Below are 19821 nucleotides of genomic sequence, written 5' to 3'. Positions count from 1 at the left end.
AAAATTCTGATTTTTGCTTGGTGAGACTAATATCAAACTTATAACCTATAGAACCATGGTAAGTGAGTATTGTTTTAAACCAGTACTTTTATGGTAGTTTGCTCCAATAGCAATAGAAAACAAATACATTCTCAGAGGAGGAGAACCACATCATCAAAAGTAAGGGAAAGGTAGAGGCAACACCTAAAAACATCTCAAACACATGCAATTAAAACAATTTTTAACCAACTAGCCAAAACTGCATCATAGTCATTGAACAATTTTGTACCTAGCAAAATACCAGAACCAAGACAGTCATATTCTTTAACTAAATTGAATGATAAAAATCAACACAGCATGAGTGCATATCCACATACCTAAGATTTTTCTCCCCTCATAATAAGTCTATGGGGTGGAGAGGTATTTCTAATTTATAGAGGAAGAAACTAACAAAATAAATAAATGACTGTCCTAATGATATGTGGTTAGCTAGAAGAAAAATGGGACCTTAGACCCCTGCCTCCTCCACTATGGTGTTCTACTTCTTAGACCCACAATCCTAGGCTCTGTCTGCTGTGATTTCAGAAAGGACCACTACCCAACCTCCCTCCCTTGGTCATACTCCAGTCCCATTCCACAAGCACAAAGAAATGTGGAATCCCACCAAGAACATTTTAGCTTTGGGGAGAAGCTATTCTCCCCAGGGTACCAATACCATGAACTAGATCTGAAACCCACAGTAAACAAGCACCAATTTTTCTGGTAACTGAACAGCTGTGATAGCTGACTTCTATGTCAATGATTAAAGATACAAACCATAAAATAACACACCTTGCTAGAACTACGGGTCTATGCCTCCATTTCAATGCAGATACAAGCATTACCTTTCTGTGAAAGCACTGTAAGTAGCTGGCCAAGACACATACTCTGAGTTTTCTATTTTTTTTTTAATTTTTTTATTTTTTTCAGCATAACAGTATTCATTATTTTTGCACCACACCCAGTGCTCCATGCAATCCGTGCCCTCTACAATACCCACCACCTGGTGCCCCCAACCTCCCACCCCCCACCCCTTCAAAATTCTCAGATCGTTTTTCAGAGTCCATAGTCTCTCATGGTTCACCTCCCCTTCCAATTTCCCTCAACTCCCTTCTCCTCTCCATCTCCCCTTGTCCTCCATGCTATTTGTTATGCTCCACAAATAAGTGAAACCATATGATAATTGACTCTCTCTGCTTGACTTATTTCACTCAGCATAATCTCTTCCAGTCCCGTCCATGTTGCTACAAAACTTGGGGATTCATCCTTTCTTTTTTCTTTTTTTCTTTTTCCTTTTTACAGCTTTATAAACATATATTTTTATCCCCAGGGGTATAGGTCTGCGAATCGCCAGGTTTACACACTTCACAACACTCACCATAGCACATACCCTCCCCAATATCCATAACCCCACCCCCTCTCCCAACCCCCTCCCCCCATCAACCCTCAGTTTGTTTTGTGAGATTAAGAGTCACTTATGGTTTGTCTCCCTCCCAATCCCATCTTGTTTCATTTACTCTTCTCCTACCCCCTCAACCCCCCATGTTGCATCTCCTCTCCCTCATATCAGGGAGATCATATGATAGTTGTCTTTCTCCGATTGACTTATTTCGCTAAGCAGGATACCCTCTAGTTCCATCCACGTCGTCGCAAATGGCAAGATTTCATTTCTTTTGATGGCTGCATAGTATTCCATTGTGTATATATACCACATCTTCTTTATCTATTCGTCTGTAGATGGACATCTAGGTTCTTTCCATAGTTTGGCTATTGTAGACATTGCTGCTATAAACATTCGGGTGCACGTGCCCCTTCGGATCACTACGTTTGTATCTTTAGGGTAAATACCCAGCAGTGCAATTGCAGGGTCATAGGGTAGTTCTATTTTCAACATTTTGAGGAACCTCCATGCTGTTTTCCAGAGTGGTTGCACCAGCTTGCATTCCCACCAACAGTGTAGGAGGGTTCCCCTTTCTCCGCATCCTCGCCAGCATCTGTCATTTCCTGACTTGTTCATTTTAGCCATTCTGACTGGTGTGAGGTGATATCTCATGGTGGTTTTGATTTGTATTTCCCTGATGCCAAGTGATGTGGAGCACTTTTTCATGTGTCTGTTGGCCATCTGGATGTCTTCTTTGCAGAAATGTCTGTTCATGTCCTCTGCCCATTTCTTGATTGGATTATTTGTTCTTTGGGTGTTGAGTTTGCTAAGTTCTTTATAGATTTTGGACACTAGCCCTTTATCTGATATGTCATTTGCAAATATCTTCTCCCATTCTGTCAGTTGTCTTTTAGTTTTGTTCACTGTTTCCTTTGCTGTGCAAAAGCTTTTGATCTTGATAAAATCCCAAAAGTTCATTTTTGCCCTTGCTTCCCTTGCCTTTGGTGATGTTCCTAGGAAGATGTTGCTGCGGCTGACGTCGAAGAGGTTGCTGCCTGTGTTCTCCTCAAGGATTTTGATGGATTCCTTTCTCACATTGAGATCCTTCATCCATTTTGAGTCTATTTTCGTGTGTGGTGTAAGGAAATGATCCAATTTCATTTTTCTGCATGTGGCTGTCCAATTTTCCCAACACCATTTATTGAAGAGGCTGTCTTTGTTCCATTGGACATTCTTTCCTGCTTTGTCGAAGATGAGTTGACCATAGAGTTGAGGGTCCATTTCTGGGCTCTCTATTCTGTTCCATTGATCTATGTGTCTGTTTTTGTGCCAGTACCATGCTGTCTTGATGATGACAGCTTTGTAATAGAGCTTGAAGTCCGGAATTGTGATGCCACCAACTTTGGCTTTCTTTTTCAATATTCCCTTGGCTATTCGAGGTCTTTTCTGGTTCCATATAAATTTTAGGATTATTTGTTCCATTTCTTTGAAAAAAATGGATGGTATTTTGATAGGAATTGCCTTAAATGTGTAGATTGCTTTAGGTAGCATAGACATTTTCACAATATTTATTCTTCCAATCCAGGAGCATGGAACATTTTTCCATTTCTTTGTGTCTTCCTCAATTTCTTTCATGAGTACTTTATAGTTTTCTGAGTATAGATTCTTAGTCTCTTTGGTTAGGTTTATTCCTAGGTATCTTATAGTTTTGGGTGCAATTGTAAATGGGATGGACTCCTTAATTTCTCTTTCTTCTGTCTTGTCGTTGGTGTAGAGAAATGCAACTGATTTCTGTGCATTGATTTTATATCCTGACACTTTACTGAATTCCTGTACAAGTTCTAGCAGTTTTGGAGTGGAGTCTTTTGGGTTTTCCACATATAGTATCATATCATCTGCAAAGAGTGATAGTTTGACTTCTTCTTTGCCGATTTGGATGCCTTTAATTTCCTTTTGTCGTCTGATTGCTGAGGCTAGGACTTCTAGTACTATGTTGAATAGCAGTGGTGATAACGGACATCCCTGCCGTGTTCCTGACCTTAGCGGAAAAGCTTTCAGTTTTTCTCCATTGAGAATGATATTTGCCGTGGGTTTTTCATAGATGGCTTTGATAATATTGAGGTATGTGCCGTTTATCCCTACACTTTGAAGAGTTTTGAACAGGAAGGGATGCTGTACTTTGTCAAATGCTTTTTCAGCATCTATGGAGAGTATCATATGGTTCTTGTTCTTTCTTTTATTAATGTGTTGTATCACATTGATTGATTTGTGGATGTTGAACCAACCTTGCAGCCCTGGAATAAATCCCACTTGGTCGTGGTGAATAATCCTTTTAATGTACTGTTGAATCCTATTGGCTAGTATTTTGGCGAGAATTTTTGCATCTGTGTTCATCAAGGATATTGGTCTGTAGTTCTCTTTTTTGTTGGGATCCTTGTCTGGTTTTGGGATCAAGGTGATGCTGGCCTCATAAAATGAGTTTGGAAGTTTTCCTTCTATTTCTATTTTTTGGAACAGTTTCAGGAGATGGCGGCCTCCCGGACTCCGGCCCGGAGGAGCCAAGAGCCCGGGTCCCCACTCCTCAGTGCGCCCTCAGAGAACAGCGCCCAATGACTCCCGTCACCCTGGCCTCCGGCCGCACTCCGAGCTGACCAAGCCTGCGACCAGTTCAAGGCAACCCCGAGCTGAGAGTCACTCCTCGGCTCTGTCTCTGTAGCCGGCTTCCCCCTTCTAATACCAGTAAGCTCTGCGACACTCAGAAACCCCCAATCCTTCTGCGACCCTGCGGGACCTGAGGCCACGCTGACCCCGCGGGACCTGAGGCCACGCTGACCCCGCCTGGGCTTCACCCCAGTTAAGCCTCTGGAGCGATGTCCCTCAGCGGAACAGACTTTTAAAAGTCCTGATTTTGCTCCGTTGCTCCGCTGCTCGCTGGGAGCCGGCTCCTCCCCCTGCGGTCTATCTTCCCGTCGCTTTGGATTCACTTCTCCGCCAGTCCTACCTTGCAGAAAGTGGTTGATTTTCTGTTTCTGGAATTGCTGTTCTTCTTCTCTTCAATCTCCCGTTGGATTTGTAGGTGTTTGCAATCTTTAGATAAGCTATTTAGCTGATCTCCCACTACCCGAAGTAGTCTCAGCTGCTACTTCTCCGCCATCTTGACTCCTCCCCCCCGAGTTTTCTATTTTTTTATTAGTTTATTATAATATGAAGAATGTGTAATGGGAAGAAGTAGTTCAGTTCTGTTCCTTTCTAAATTACCCCTCATAAACAGAAATTACTCAAAACAGAAAAAGTGTTCTAACAGCAGGAGGTTTCTTTTTTTCGCAAGTTCACACAAATGCTTCCTAAGCTGTCAAAGGGCTATAGTTTCTTTTTAATATACTATGTAATTCTCTAAATACACATCTAAACTAAACCTAGTGTTCTCTTCACTGAATATATTTCTATCCAAGTTCACCCAGTGGTTCTATATGCAAGTTTTATCAATGTAGAATGAATAATACTCATACTGTGGCCGAGAGACAGCCATATAAGTTGTATGTGTCACGTTCCACTAAATCTGTGTCAATTTTACATACTCTGTAAAATATACAGTTTCATTTAGAAGCTCCCCTCTGCCAGCCTGTACTTCTGCCTTCAAAGCCACAGGAAAGAAAGCAACCTAATGGAAGCTACCACCTCATTGAAGATGTCTTCTATTTAACACCACAGGGGGAGATTAATTAAATTAAATAGAAGTTATGCCCTGTGAATGAAAATACACAGTGTGTGAACTAAATTAAATATAACTGAGCAGGAGATGCAAAATTTTATACCAAATTTAACATAAAGATATATTTCTTGTTAAAGTATATTCTATATTACTTTCAAGAAATTCATGTTTGTACTAAAGGCAATTTTAATCATTTCTTCTTACTATCCTCCCTCAACCTCTTACTACAGTTTTAACAGAAACTCTCCTCTGTAAGTAGTTGTTTTCTAAGCCATGGACTAAACTCAATTTGGACAGAGCCAAGTCTACCTAACGTGGAGCCACAGGGAGCCACTAAAAAATCTCACAAAAATACAATTGGTGGCTTTAAGAAAGAAAGCAAACATCAGCTACATAAAAATTACCTCTGCTCCACATTAATCTCAAAACAGAGAACTATAGCTACAAATGATAATATAGCCCATATAAAATAAATATACCTGGTCTGAAATAAATTATCATGATAAGCACACAACATCAATGAAGGAAAAAAACTGCTGCATGTGATCTTAGAGTTTCCTGCTACAATAACCAGAATACACATTTAATTTATGCTTTATTTTTGAGGCATAACTTACCAATTTAGCAACTTTCCCATAGTCAATCCATCGAACTGTAGCAAAATTTGTAGATTCTGCACAGTTGAAACCATGATTAAACCCAGCATGGTAGCCATATGGAAAAGTGATCATAAATTCTCCAGCCTCCTGAGTGATCTGTAGAGTAGAAAACATATAATATTTTCTAATTATAAGACTTTCTAAGTTGCAAATACAATTAAAATATATTTCCAATAAAGAAAAGAAAAAAATGCCATGATATCAGAGCTATCTAATATAAAAGAAGTAGCCACAGATCTTTACCCAATCCATTAACAGTTAATCAGGAAACATTAAAGACTTTTCTAAACAGGGTATGACCCTGTTTACGGCAATGTTGTTCAATCATTCAATCCATAATCAAAGATATTATATTTTATATGAAGATGTTTTTAAGTTATCCAAGTAAATTTGTTTTAGCACTCAACCTGCATATTTTAATACTTTAAAAATTCATATTACTGTAGTTCTGTAATGGGACCTATTTTGACTCTTTTTTTTTTTTGAAGTTACAGCTATAGAAACTCTAATAATGCACCCTCAACAGGGTTTACTATGAATTTTGTTGCTAAAGAGATGGCAGTATTCACCAAATTATTCTTTCATAATACTCAGAAAATATACAATTAACTATATTCCATTTAATAGTAAAGTTTCTATCAAAGAACTCAAATATGTATGTGTGAGTGCATCTTTAAATATAATTAAAGAACTTGGGTAAACCAGTCAGAGCTTAAAAGCAAACATGAGAAATACATTTATTCTATTCCTATTTTTTAGGTTAAAGAAATCTGGCTTTTTATAACCACCAAAACACACAAATCACACCATGAGCTATAGAAAAATAGTAATGCAAAATTTTTCTGCTCTTTTTTTAAAAATTTACCTATACTATGATGGATTATCAAATGTATTACCTATGGTTCATTTTGTCACCATGGTTCAATTCAGTCCTAAAATGCTGAGAAATGAATCTGGTAGTACGTATGTGTATGTAGACATATAGGAGACATACTGTATAAATACAGATGCACACAAGGCAATTCAGTTGCCATTTTAGGTATACAAAAATGTTGTATGTAGAAGTATTTTCTTTTACAACAAATCTGAAATTTATCTTATCGCCCTCTGGCCTGTGACAGCCCAGAAGGTGTTCTACTACAATGAGCAGCACTCTGCTGCCACCTGGCAAGCAAAGAACGACTCCTCAGTGTTCAACATGGTTCCAGATCCATCATTCTGAGCCACATGACAACAGAGCCTGGTTCTCTCCTTTCCTGGTCTAACTGAATTCCATTAATTATAACCGGGCTTGGAAACTAGGCACTTCCCTGTACTATGTGATAAAACAAAACTCAAGCTGGTCAACTATTTCTAACCCTACACATATGGGTGAAGAGGGTAGGGTTGCTGCCACTGGGATAAAGTAACTACCTTCACTGCTCCATTGAATCCCACCCACAATCCTTTTCTACTCTACCTAGAAAACTCTATTCTTGCCATGTTGAAAAAGAGTACCTGTTCCCATTGAAAGGGACTCTAAATTTTATGCTTCTATATAATTTCCAGAAACAGTGAGTCTCAGTTAGCCAAAATGTTTTTTGGCTTATTTTACTGCCTCTGTGTAATATGTACATAAGAAAGCACAGTGACAGAAAAGAACAAGTCCCTTTCATTAAAAGACTAAACAATCATCACAATTCCATATCATAAAAGAAGTTGGAAAGGAAAGTACACATAATCTAAAAGCAGATATTATGAGTTTATTAAACATATATATACATGTATGTGTGTGTGTGTATAAAATTGCAAATACATTGAAAGAAAAAGGAAAATAATGTTACTTTGACTGTGAAATGATTGCCTAAAAAGAGGGTCAAAATGAGGAGAAAGAAGGCTATGCAAAGCCCTTTTATAGATCATCTCTTTTCATCCTCATAATAGTCCTATTAAGTCCTATTAAGTCCTATTAAGTCCTATTAAGTTCTCCAGCTAAAGTAACTGAAGCTCAGAAAAATTATGTAATTTCCCCAAGTGACAGAAACAGGAATGAACTTGGGAAGTTTAATTCAGAAGCCTACACTACTCTGTCCCATGTTACATTATCATCATCAGAGAATAAGTTCCTCGAGGAGTACAGAGTCATCACATATTCTTCATCAACATGGAAGGGGAAATGGCAGTATTTCACATAAAAAACTGCAAATGTCAATCAGATGGTGAGGCACTGGTGTCTTCAGGAGCCATGAAATGTCCCAACCTCAAGAGATCAAAGGAGAACCTGTCATCTGGTGATTTACCAAGTAGTACTGAAAAGCCACAGCCCAGAAAGGGGTGCAGGGCACCTGCTTCCTTCTCCCCAGAGCTTGAAAAGGAGCTACAAGCTCTAAAGGCCTCCAATCCTGGGGAAATGAACCAATCCCACACTCTATTTCACATGACCCTCTCTTCAAAGACCAGCTTGATCAGTATCCATCACCAGCCCTAAAATCATTAAGGATTTTCTGTTCTTGGGAGACTGATCCATTCATTCTCCTCTCTCTTCTAAATTTCCAACTTAAATAGAACTATCTAATTAAGTTAATGCCAACCACCTAAAAGAAAGACTCAATGATGATGTGTCTGAGACTGAAAAGCCCAGTGCCTAGAGGTATCTGTAAGTAAGACAGAACCTCACAGTGGCAGTGGCCCATCTGGGGGACACAGCCCCTGACCTCTGTACCTGTGACAGTGCTGTAGTCCATCACCAGCTTCTCTCCACACACAGGCACATTCCCCACAGTATACATCTCAAAGACCTGCTTTTTGTCAAGGCTAAGACTATGCGAGTAAAACATTGGTGAGAGCATCCCTGTCACACAAGACAAATATGTCTCATCTCATGCATGAATACAGCATAGACAGTTTGTGAGTGAGCAGCAACCACCTCCAAGTTGGAGAATGACTCCTCATCCTTACAAAAATTCTACACTGAACAAAGCTGGGGGTGGGGGGATGTGCTTTCAGGGCTGGGGATTAAGAAGAGGTAAAGATTTAGTCACAAGTGAAAAACTTCTAAAGTGAAAAACATGTACTGAGTCTTACAGAACTTAATCTTCAGAAATATTTCAAAGAAGCAACTTCTGATTATTAAATCATCAGGCAATTTTATTCATAATGAACTCTCAATTGTTTTATGTCTGAATATGTTTAGAAGCAACATACTGGTATCATAATCATAGACTCTAACCAACCAAACTAACGATAATTGTTCTGAGTTCTTTTTTCATAAGATTTATATTTACGTAAGAGAGAGAGCATACCTGTGCACACAAGTGAGGGGAGGGGAAGAGGGACAAGAAGACTCCCTCCTGAGTGCCTAGCCCATGGGAGGGCTCCATCCCAGGTCTCTGAGATTATGACCTAAGCCATAGTCAGATGCTTAACTGAGCCACCCAGGTGCCTCTGTTCTGAGTTCTTTTTAAAAAATAGATCACACATACATAAACTATGTTGTTCATATAAAAGACTTTAATGTAGAAGTGCTACATCTTATTTTGTTGAATGTCCTGCATTTTATTTTTAGTATTATTATAAGTGAACTATAACCAGCATGAAATTATAGTAAATGTACCCTGAAATAAAAGTAATTTAATGGGGGGTGCCTGGGTGGCTCAGTGGGTTAAGCCTCTGCCTTCAGCTCAGGTCATGATCTCAGGGTCCTGGAATCGAGCCTCGCATCAGGCTTTCTGCTCAGCAGGGAGCCTGCTTCCCTCTCTCTCTGCCTGCCTCTCTGCTTACTTGTGATCTCTCTTTCAAATAAATAAATAAAATCTTTTAAAAAAAAAAAAAGGTAATTTAATGGGGCACCTGGCTGGTTCAGTGGGTTAAGCCGCTGCCTTCGGCTTAGGTCATGATCTCAGGGTCCTGGGATCGAACCCCACATCGGGCTGTCTGCTCAGCAGGGAGCCTGCTTCCCCCTCTCTCTCTGCCTGCCTATCTGCCTACTTGTGATCTCTCTCTGTCAAATAAATAAATAAAATCTTTTAAAAAAAAAAAAGTCATTTCAAATTAGTACTCAGATAAATAATTGTTATATTGTAAAACATGAATCTGAATTTTTCTCCCCACATCCTAAAAACCCTATTTGAAGTCAAGGATATATTAGTTTGTGTTAAATCTGTCTTACATATAAATACTATACATACAAAATGAATGTTAAAAAATAATACTAATTTACCTTATCAAAGGGAATACCATATTTCTTCAATACTGACGGAGATATCAGTGTCATCTTGTGGCGAAGAAATGCATCACACCCTTGAGAACTGCTTGGGAAAAAACCTAAATGGAAACAATGAATATAAGTAGTGATTTGCCAATTATGATAAAATTTCAGATAGATTTTTTTAAAGCTTATGTTCTAGTATTCTCACAGAAAGTTCTATGCAAACATACACCAACTCCATCAAAAAAACCCTGGTACTAAAAATTAGAGTCAGAATTCTTAAAAGCTAAAGGATACATCTTTATATCACTAAAGGCTGACCTTCCTTACAAAAAGAGCTACCAAGAATTGTTTTCATAAGATATAAAATTACTAAGCCTTACAAATTTCAACTTACAAATTTTAATTCAACCTAATATCTGGTAAATGGAGAAAATAATAAAGATGGTTAGGAAAAGTTAATACACATTTTAATATAGAAATCTCTCATTTTAAGAAAGACTCCTAGAGGTGATCGTTCCAAATGCCTGGCAAGAGAAGAAACAGCAGTTCCCCACCTTTCTGTGTTTCTTTCTGATCAATTTAATACAGTTAACTGCTACTTCAGATGATGCTGCTATTAAAGACAGGAGTACATATATCCCTTAAATTGGTATTTTTGTGTTCTTTGGGTAAATTTCACTCATACATGGAATTTAAGAAACAAAACAAGCTAGCAAATAGGAAAAACGACAAAGAGAGGCAAACCAAGAAACAGACTCTTAAATATAGAAAGTAAACTAATGGTTACCAAAAGGGAGGTGGGTGAGGGGAATAGGTGAAATGTGTGATGGGGATTAAGAAGTGCACTTGTTGTGGGGCGCCTGGGTGGCTCCGTGGGTTAAAGCCTCTGCCTTCGGCTCGGGTCACGATCCCAGGGTCCTGGGATCGAGCCCCGCATCGGGCTCTCTGCTCGCCGGGAGCCTGCTTCCTCCTCTCTCTCTGCCTGCTTCTCTGCCTACTTGTGATCTCTGTCAAATAAATAATAAAATCTTTAAAAATAAAAAAAAAAGAAGTGCACTTGTTGTGATGAGCACCGGTGGAAGTACTGAATCACTATATCATACACCTGAAACTAATATTACACTGCATGTTAACTAACTGGAATTTAAATTAAAAGGTTAGCTGCTACCAATTTCTTGAACCAAATTCCCAGACAGCTCCGGTCAAATGCTTGGAAACCTGTCCCACCAGTCTGTGTGGGAGCAGTGTTTTGAGCAGTCCTTTAAATGAGGAAGCTTAAGATGCAGCAACCCTTTTGCTCAATAGTATATCAAGGACTAAAACATAGTCGTTTTTCTCCACCACTGACTTCATCCCTGCAGTTTTTGTCTGAGACAGACTCATTAATTCAGCCACGCAAGCTACAGGAAAATGAACATGCATGATGCCCTGCTCTTCTCCTTACTTACTCAGAGAGAAACACTACCAACGCAAAGCAAGTGGGAAAGCAAGAAGGGGAAGTGGGAAAGCAAGAAGGGAAAGAGACACAGGGAAAAGACAGAGAAGAATCCTAGAGAGAGAACCCAGAAAGAAAACAGAACTCACCAGGAAGACAAGGTGATGCACATGAATAAAGTGGGAAGATGCACAGAAGCTGTTTAACTCCTCCACTGCCAAAATGAAGACAAAGCCACTAGAAATGTTACTTATCTAACTCTATAACTCACTACATGCAAATAGCTCAAGCATGTGACCAATTTGACAAAAGGATTACCAGTATTCATTAACTATGAACAATTTTAACCTCATAGAAGTGTTTCACAAGAATATTTTTAAAGTAAATCGAAACCACAATGAGATACCATTCTAACACCAGTCAGAATGGCTAAAACTAACATGACAGGGAACAACAAATGCTGCCAAGGCTGTGGAGAAAGGGGAAGCCTCTTACACTGTTGGCAGGAATGCAACTGGTGCAGCCACTCTAGAGAACAGTATGGAGGCTCCTCAAGAAGTTAAGAGTAGAGCTATCTTACAACCCAGCAATTGCACTACTGGGTATTTATCTAAAGGATACCAACATAGTAATCCCAAGGGGCACCTAAACCTCAATGTTCATAGCAGCAATGTCCACAATAGCCAAAATGTGGAAGGAGCCAAGATGCCCTTCAATAGTTGAAGAGGTAAAGAAGATGTGGTTCATATATACAATGAAATATTATTCAACCATCAGAAAGGATGAATACCTACCATTTATATCCATCACATGGATGGAACTGGAGGGTATAATGCTAAGTGAAATAAGTCAATCAGAGAGACAGTTATCATATGATTTCACTCATATGTGGAATATAAGGAACAGCGCAGAGGATCATAGGTGAAAGGAGGGAAAACTGAATGGGAAGAAATCAGAGAGGAAGACAAACCATGAGTGACTCTTGAGTCCGGGGGAAACAAACTGAGGGTTGTGGAAAGGGAGGTAGGTGGGGGGATGGAGTAATTGGATGATTGGCATTAAGGAGGGCATGTGATATGATGAGCACTGGGTGTTATACGCAATTAATGAATCATTGAACACTACATCAAAAACTAATTATGTACTGTAAGTTGGCTAATTGAATTTAAATTAAAAAAAAAAAAGAGGGGTGCCTGGGTGGCTCAATGGGTTAAGCCTCTACCTTCAGCTTTGGTCATGATCTCAGGGTCCTAGGATCGGGCCCTGCATTAGGCTCCCTGCTCAGCAGGGAGCCTGCTTCCCCACTCTCTGCCTGCCTCTTGTCTACTTGTGATCTCTTTCTGTTAAATAATTAAATAAAATCTTAAATAAATGAAAAAGAAAAAATATAAATAAATAGGACTTATTGATGCCACCATGGAGTATGTGATCATCAGAAGGAAACAGATCAACTAGCCAGGAAAGAGCCATTAGGGTATAAGGAACCACCTGTAAAAGGTAGGATGTTCTGCTTAAGCATCTGCATCTGAATTTTTTAAATAAGCTGGAAATTTTAAAAGTATATGGCAAAGAAAATAACAGAAATACTATCATTCCAGGGGCTCAGTCGGTTAAGCATCTGACTCTTGATTTCACTCAGGTCATGATCTCATGGTTGTGAGAGTGGGCTCCATGCTGGACATAGAGCCTGCTTAAGATTCTCTCTCTCCCTCTCCCACTGCCCCTCTCGCCCCTCACTCTGCCTCCACAGTCACGCGCACTCTCTGTCTCTCTAAAAAAGAAAAAAGAAAAGAAAAAGAAATACTACCATTCCCTACAATACCAATAGGAATAAAAGGAATCATTTTGTCCTATATGGTCACTTGAGGCAGCCCTCTGTATATGGTTAATATATACTATATATAAATAGAAAATAAAACATTATACCAAATAAACAACCCTATGAAAAAAAAATGCAGATTTCAGTTAATGGAGAGAAAATACCACACTAATGTAATGGCCATATCTACACAATAAGACATGCTGAGTCTTACACCACAGACAGTAAAGCACAGGAGGGTGGTCCCCAAACACACAACCTATGGAAACATTTTTAATACTACAATTCAAATGGATTTATCAAACTTCTGAAATCTGTAACTCTGTGCATCCTAAATGAATTCACTTTTAAATTAAAATCAATGAAGAAAGAGGAGTCTATTCAATTTTCTTTTGATACAGATTTGTAATCAGGACCTGAACAATATGGTGACTGGTCATAAGTTAATTTAAATTGGAAAACCACTGAAGTAAGGTAATTTGCAGCGTATTAAAAACTTTGGCTTAGAATTTGTATTTACAACAGGCCATCAGAATTATATTTTACATTACTGGAAAACACCTCATAATCAGCACAAATTATGCTCAAGCATGTGCCTCAAAATGAGTTTTACCTCAAAATATCTGCAGGAATACATGGTTCATATTCACCTCACCCCACAGTCTATGAAAAGTATTTTATCAACATATAAACAACCCAGTATAGCCAGAATACTATTAGATACAAAATGATAGTATTTTCAAAAACTCAGAATTATGCTGGCTGAAGAAATGTTGGTGTATTTAATAATAAGTAAAATAAAAAAACAACTTTGGGGTCACTTGCATAAAGAAACAACAGTAATGTGGATAGAAAAGATAATATTTAAGTAAAAATTCAACTTAAGACAAAGTTTTTGAAGAGTCACCAAGAAAAGAAAAAAGATAGTATGTGTTAAAACTTCTGCAAACAAGTTCTTCAAAATATGCCTCTCAGAATCATTTTTTCTACTCTAATATTTGCTTTCTTGACATTCTCTTTTATAAGTTTTGAATAATTTATTTAGATTAAGTACTCTCTGGAAGTTATATTTTAATGTTACTACTGTAACAGTCCATAAAATTTTCCAGTTTACCAGTCACACAGTGCAACTATCTGCTCTTCCACAATATTGGAAATCAAGAAGTTCCAATAAAGAAAAAGTTTTAGGGGCGCCTGGGTGGCTCAGTGGGTTAAAAGCCTCTGCCTTCAGCTCGGGTCATGATCTCAGGGTCCTGGGATCGAACCCCACATCGCACTCTCTGCTCAGCAGGGAGCCTGCTTCCCCCTCTCTCTCCACCTGCCTCTCTGCCTACTTGCGATCTCTGTCAAATAAATAAAATCTTTTAAAAAAATTAAAATAAAGAAAAAGTTTTACATTGAACCTTCAATCATCTAGTTGTGGAAATAGCAGCTAGCATCCCACTGCCACACCTCACACTCCATGGTCTCTAACTAATATGCTATATGTAGAACACACAGAATAAACCTGACTCATAATTCTGTAGGATCTACTCTTGTCACGTTAGGTCACTTGTTTTATTCTTACATAAAAACAAACACATTAAGGGAACAAGATACAAAATCTGCATGAGTGCTGTAGGGAGATGGGTTTCAGTCTCTTTTTTTTAAAGATTTTATTTATTTGAGAAAGAGCATGCAAGCACATGTGAGGGGGTGGTACAGAGAGGGGAGGGAGAAGCAGACTCCCCACAGAGCAGGGAGCCCCACGTGGAGCTTGATCCCAGGACCCCAAGATCATGACCTGAGCCAAAGGGAGATGTTTAACCAACTGAGCCACCAAGGCACCCAAAGAATCTTCTTCTATAGGGATATTTTGATAGGAGCATTTGAGAGTCAGACTACAAGGTGCAAACTATGCTATGGGATTCCATATAAATCTTACTAAATCCCCTCTTACTGGTGCTTAACACACATGCTTATTTGAGCACCAACCTTCCTCTCTCCTTTAACACCCTTGACAAACACACACTTCTTCACTGGTATAAATTGGAGAGCTAAGTTTTAGACCAAAGAGCTAATTGTTGGAAATATTTTTTTATTATCTCTATAAGTTTTATTTCTTTTCTTGTTTTACTGATTTTTTATTGTATTATGTTAGTCACCATACAATACATCATTAGTTTTTGATGTAGTGTTCCAAGATTCATTGTGTTCCATGCAATACATGCCCTCCTTAATACCCATCACCAGGCTCACCCATCCTCCCCTCTAAAACCCTCAGTTTGTTTCTCAGAGCCCACAGTCTCTCATGGTTCATCTCCTCCTCTGATTCCCCCCCCTTCACTTTTCCTTTCCTTCTACTGTCTTCCATGTTATTCCTTATGTTCCACAAGGAAGTAAAACCATATGATAATTGACATTCTCTGCTTGACTTATTTCACTCAGCATAATCTCCTCCAGCCCCATCCGTGTTGATGCAACAGTTGGGTGTTCATCCTTTCTGATGGCTGAGTAATATTGCATTGCATATACGGGCCATATCTTCTTTATCCATTCGTCTGTTGAACAGCATCTTGGCTCTTTCCACAGTCTGGCTACTGTGGACATTGCTGCTATGAACACTAGAATACATATGGCCCATCTTTTCACTACATCTGTATCTTTTTTTTTTTTTTTAAAGATTTCACCCATTCATTTGACAGAGACCACAAGCAGGCAGAGAGGCAGGCAGAGAGAGAGGAGGAAGCAGGCTCCCTGCTGAGCAGAGAGCCCGATGCGGGGCTCGATCCCAGGACCCTGAGATCATGACCTGAGCCGAAGGCAGCGGCTTAACCCACTGAGCCACCCAGGCGCCCCACTACATCTGTATCTTTAGGGTAAATACCCAGTAGTGCAATTTCAGGGCCACAGGGTAGATACATTTTAATTTTTTTAAAAGATTTTATTTATTTATTTGACAGAGAAAGAGAGATCACAAGTAAGCACAGAGACAGGCACAGAGAGAGGGAGAAGCAGGCTCCCTGCTGAGCAGAGAGCCCGATGCAGGGCTCGATCCCAGGACCCTGGAACCACAACCTGAGCCCAAGACAGAGGCTTAACCCACTGAGCCACACAGGCACCCTATTTTTAATTTTCTGAAGAATCTCCACACTGTTTTCCAAAGTGGCTACACCAACTTCCATTCCCACCAACAGTGTAAGAGGGTTCCCCTTTCTCCACATCCTCTTCAACACATGTTCTTTACTGTCTTGTTAATTTTGGCCATTCTAACTGGTGTAAGGTGTCATCTCAATGCAGTTTTATTTGAATCTCCCTGATGGCTAATGATGATGAACATTTTTTCATGCGCCTGTTAGCAATTTTAAGTCTTCTTTGGACAAGGGTCTGTTCATTTCTTCTGCAGATTTTTTGATGTGATTATCTGTTGTGTGTGTTCAGTTTAAGGAGTTCATTATAGATCTTGGATATCAGCCCTTTGTCTGTAATGTCATTTGTCAATATCTCTTCCCAATCCGTGGGTTACTCTTTGTTTTGTTGACTGTTCCCTTTGCTGTGCAGAAGCTTTTGATCTTGATGAAATCCCTAAAGTTCATTTTTGCTTTTGTTTCGTTTGCCTTTGGAGACAGATCTTGAAAGAAGTTGCTGTGGCCAATGTCAAAGAGGTTACTGCCTATGTTCTCCTCTAGGATTTTGATAGACTCCTGCCTCACGTTGAGGTTTTTTATCCATTTTGAGTTTATCATTGTGTATGAGTGTAAGAGAATGGTCAAGTTTCATTCTTCTGTACATAGCTGTCCAATTGTCCCAGCACCATTTATTGAAGAGACTGTCCTTTCTCCACTAGATATTTTTTCCTGCTTTGTCAAAGATTATTCGACCATAGAGTTGAGAGTCTATATCTGGGCTCTCTACTCTGTTCCACTGGTCTATGTGTCTGTTTTAGTGCCAGTACCATGCTATCTGAGTGATCACAGCTTTGTAATAAAGCTTAAAATCAGGCAACATGATGCCCCCAGTTTTGTTTTTCTTTTTCAACATTTCCTTGGCAATATGGGGTGATTTCTGGTTCCATACAAATTTTAGGACTGTTTGTTCCAGTACTTTGAAAAACGCCAGATGGCGCTGAAAGGATAGATTGCTCTAGGCAGCACAGATTTTTAACAATGTTTATTCTTCGAATCCATGATCATGGAATGCTTTTCCATCTTTTTGTGTCTTCTTCAACTTCATGAGTGTTCTGTAGTTCATTGAGTATAGATCCTTTACCTCTTATTCCTAGGTATCTTATGGTTTTTGGTGCTGTTTTAAATGGAAATGATTCTCTAATTTCCCTTTCTACAGTTTCATTGTTAGTGTGTATAAGAAAGCATCTGGTTTCTGTACATTGATTTTGTATCCTGCCACATTGCTGAATTGCTGTATGAGTTCTAGTAGACTAGGGTGCAGTCTTTTGGATTTTCCACATAAAGTATTATGTCATCTGTGAAGAGACAGAGTTTGATTTCTTCTTAGCCAAAGTGGACACCTTTTATTTCTTTTTGTTGTCTGATTGCTGTTGCGAGGACTTCTAGTACTATGCTGAACAGCAGTAGTGGCAGTGGGCATCCTTGTCGTGATCCTAATCTCAATGCAAAGGCTCTCAGCTTTTCCCCATTGAGAATGATATTCGCTGTGGGATTTTCATAGATAGATTTTATGAAGTTGAGGAATGTTCCCTCTATCCCTATACTTTGAAGCATTTTAATCAGGAACAGATGCTGTATCTTGTCAAATGTTTTTTCTGCATCAATTCAAAGGACCATGCGGTTCTTGTCTCTTCTCTTATTGATTTGTTCTATCGTATTGATTGATTTGTGAATATTGAACCACACTTGCATCCAAGGGATAAATCCCACCTGGTCATGGTGGATAATCTTTTTAATGTACTGTTGGATCCTATCAGCTAGGATCTTGTTGAGAATCTTGGTATCCATATTCATCAGGGACATTGGTCTGAAATTCTCCTTTTTGACGGGGTCTTTGCCTAGTTTGGGGATTAGTGTAATGCTGGCCTCATAGAAAGAGTCTGGAGCTTTCCTTCTGTTTCTATTCTTGAAATAGCTTTAGGAGAATAGGTATTATTTCTTCTTTGAGTGTTTGGTAGAATTCCCCAGGGAATGCATCAGGTCCCGCGCTCTTGTTTTTTGGGAGGTTTTTGATCACTGCTCCAATCTCATTACTAGATATTGGTCTATTCAGGTTGTCAATTTCTTCCTCTTTCAGTCTTGGAAGTTAATGGGTTTCCAGGAATCCATCCATTTCATCTAGGTTGCTTAACTCATTGGCATATATTATTAATAATAATTTCTGATAACTGTTTCTATTTCCTTGGTGTTAGTCATGATCTCTCCCCTTTCATCATAATTTTATTAATTTGGGTCCTCTCTCTCCTCTTTTGGATTAGTTTGGCCAGCAGCTTATTGATCTTATTGATTCTTTCAAAAAAAAACCAGCTTCTAGTTTCGTTGATGTGTTCTACTGTATCTCTGGTTTCTAACTCATTGATCTCTGCTCTAATCTTAATTATTTCCCTTCTTGTGCACAGGGTAGGCCTTATTTGTTGTTGATTCTCCAGTTCTTTAAGGTGTAAAGAGAGTTTGTGTATTTGGGATTTTTCAATGGTTTTGAGTGAGGCTTGGATGGCTATGTATTTCCACTTTAGGTATGCCTTTGCTGTATCCCATAGGTTTTGGACTGAAGTGTCTTCATTGTCATTGGTTTCCATGAATTGTTTAAGTTCTTCTTTGATTTCCTGGTTGATCCAAAAGTTCTTGAGCAGGACTTTCACTTCCAAGTGTTTGAATTCCTTCCAAACGTTTTCTTGTGATTGAGTTTGTTTCAAAGCACTTTAGTCTGAGAATATGCAAAGAATAATCTCAATCTTTTTGTATCAGTTGAGACCTGATTTGTGACCCATTAGGTGGTCTATTCTGGAGAAAGTTCCATGTGCACTTGAGAAGAATGAGTATTCCATTGTTTTAGGGTGAAATGTTCTATATATATCTATGAAGTCCAAGTGTCATTCAAAGCTCTTGTTTGTTTTTTACTGCTTAGCTCATCTGTCTACTGCTGAGAGTGGTGTGTTAAGATCCCCTACAATTAATGTATTCTTATCAATGTCTCTTTGTTTTTATTAACAGTTGGCTTATGTAGTTGGCTGCTCCCATGTTGGGGGCATAAATATTTACAACTTTAGATCTTCTTGGTGGATAGACCCTTTAAGAATGATGTAGTGTCCTTCTGTATCTCTGACTATATCTTTAACTTAAAATCTAATTTGTCCAATATGAGTCGCTACCCCAGCTTTCTTTTGAGGTCCATTGGCATGAAAGATGTTACTCTATCCCTTCACTTTTAGTCTGGATGTATCTTTAGGTTCAAAATGCATCTCTTGTAGACAGCATACAGATGGATCCTGTCTTTTTATTCAATCATCATACCTGTGCTGTTTTATGGCAGCATTTACGCTGTTCACGTTGAGAGTGATTATTGAAAGATATGTTTTTATTGTCATCATGTTGCCTGTGAGGACCTTGTTTCTATAGATTGTCTCTGTAAGTTTTTGTTCTATATCACTCTTGAAGTTT

The 19821-nt window shown here is 38.9% G+C and overlaps 1 protein-coding gene across 10 annotated transcripts in view; it reads right to left on the bottom strand.

Moving 5' to 3' along the window:
• KDM4C (lysine demethylase 4C) overlaps window positions 1-19821 on the bottom strand; it is a 470115-nt gene that overhangs the window by 330151 nt on the left and 120143 nt on the right. For all 10 annotated transcript variants that reach the window (XM_047699136.1, XM_047699137.1, XM_047699138.1 and 7 more), the window contains exons 7-8: window positions 9969-10072; window positions 5729-5866 (exon numbers count right to left, since the gene is read on the bottom strand). In XM_047699136.1, the coding sequence (XP_047555092.1) occupies window positions 5729-5866; window positions 9969-10072 (242 nt within the window). The remainder of the gene's footprint in view (window positions 1-5728; window positions 5867-9968; window positions 10073-19821) is intronic.

This window comes from Lutra lutra, chromosome 13, assembly GCF_902655055.1.
Source record: "Lutra lutra chromosome 13, mLutLut1.2, whole genome shotgun sequence".
In the NCBI taxonomy this organism is placed as follows: domain Eukaryota; kingdom Metazoa; phylum Chordata; class Mammalia; order Carnivora; family Mustelidae; genus Lutra; species Lutra lutra.
The sequence above is the reverse complement of the archived record's forward strand: the minus strand, read 5'-3'. Positions and strand labels throughout refer to the sequence as shown.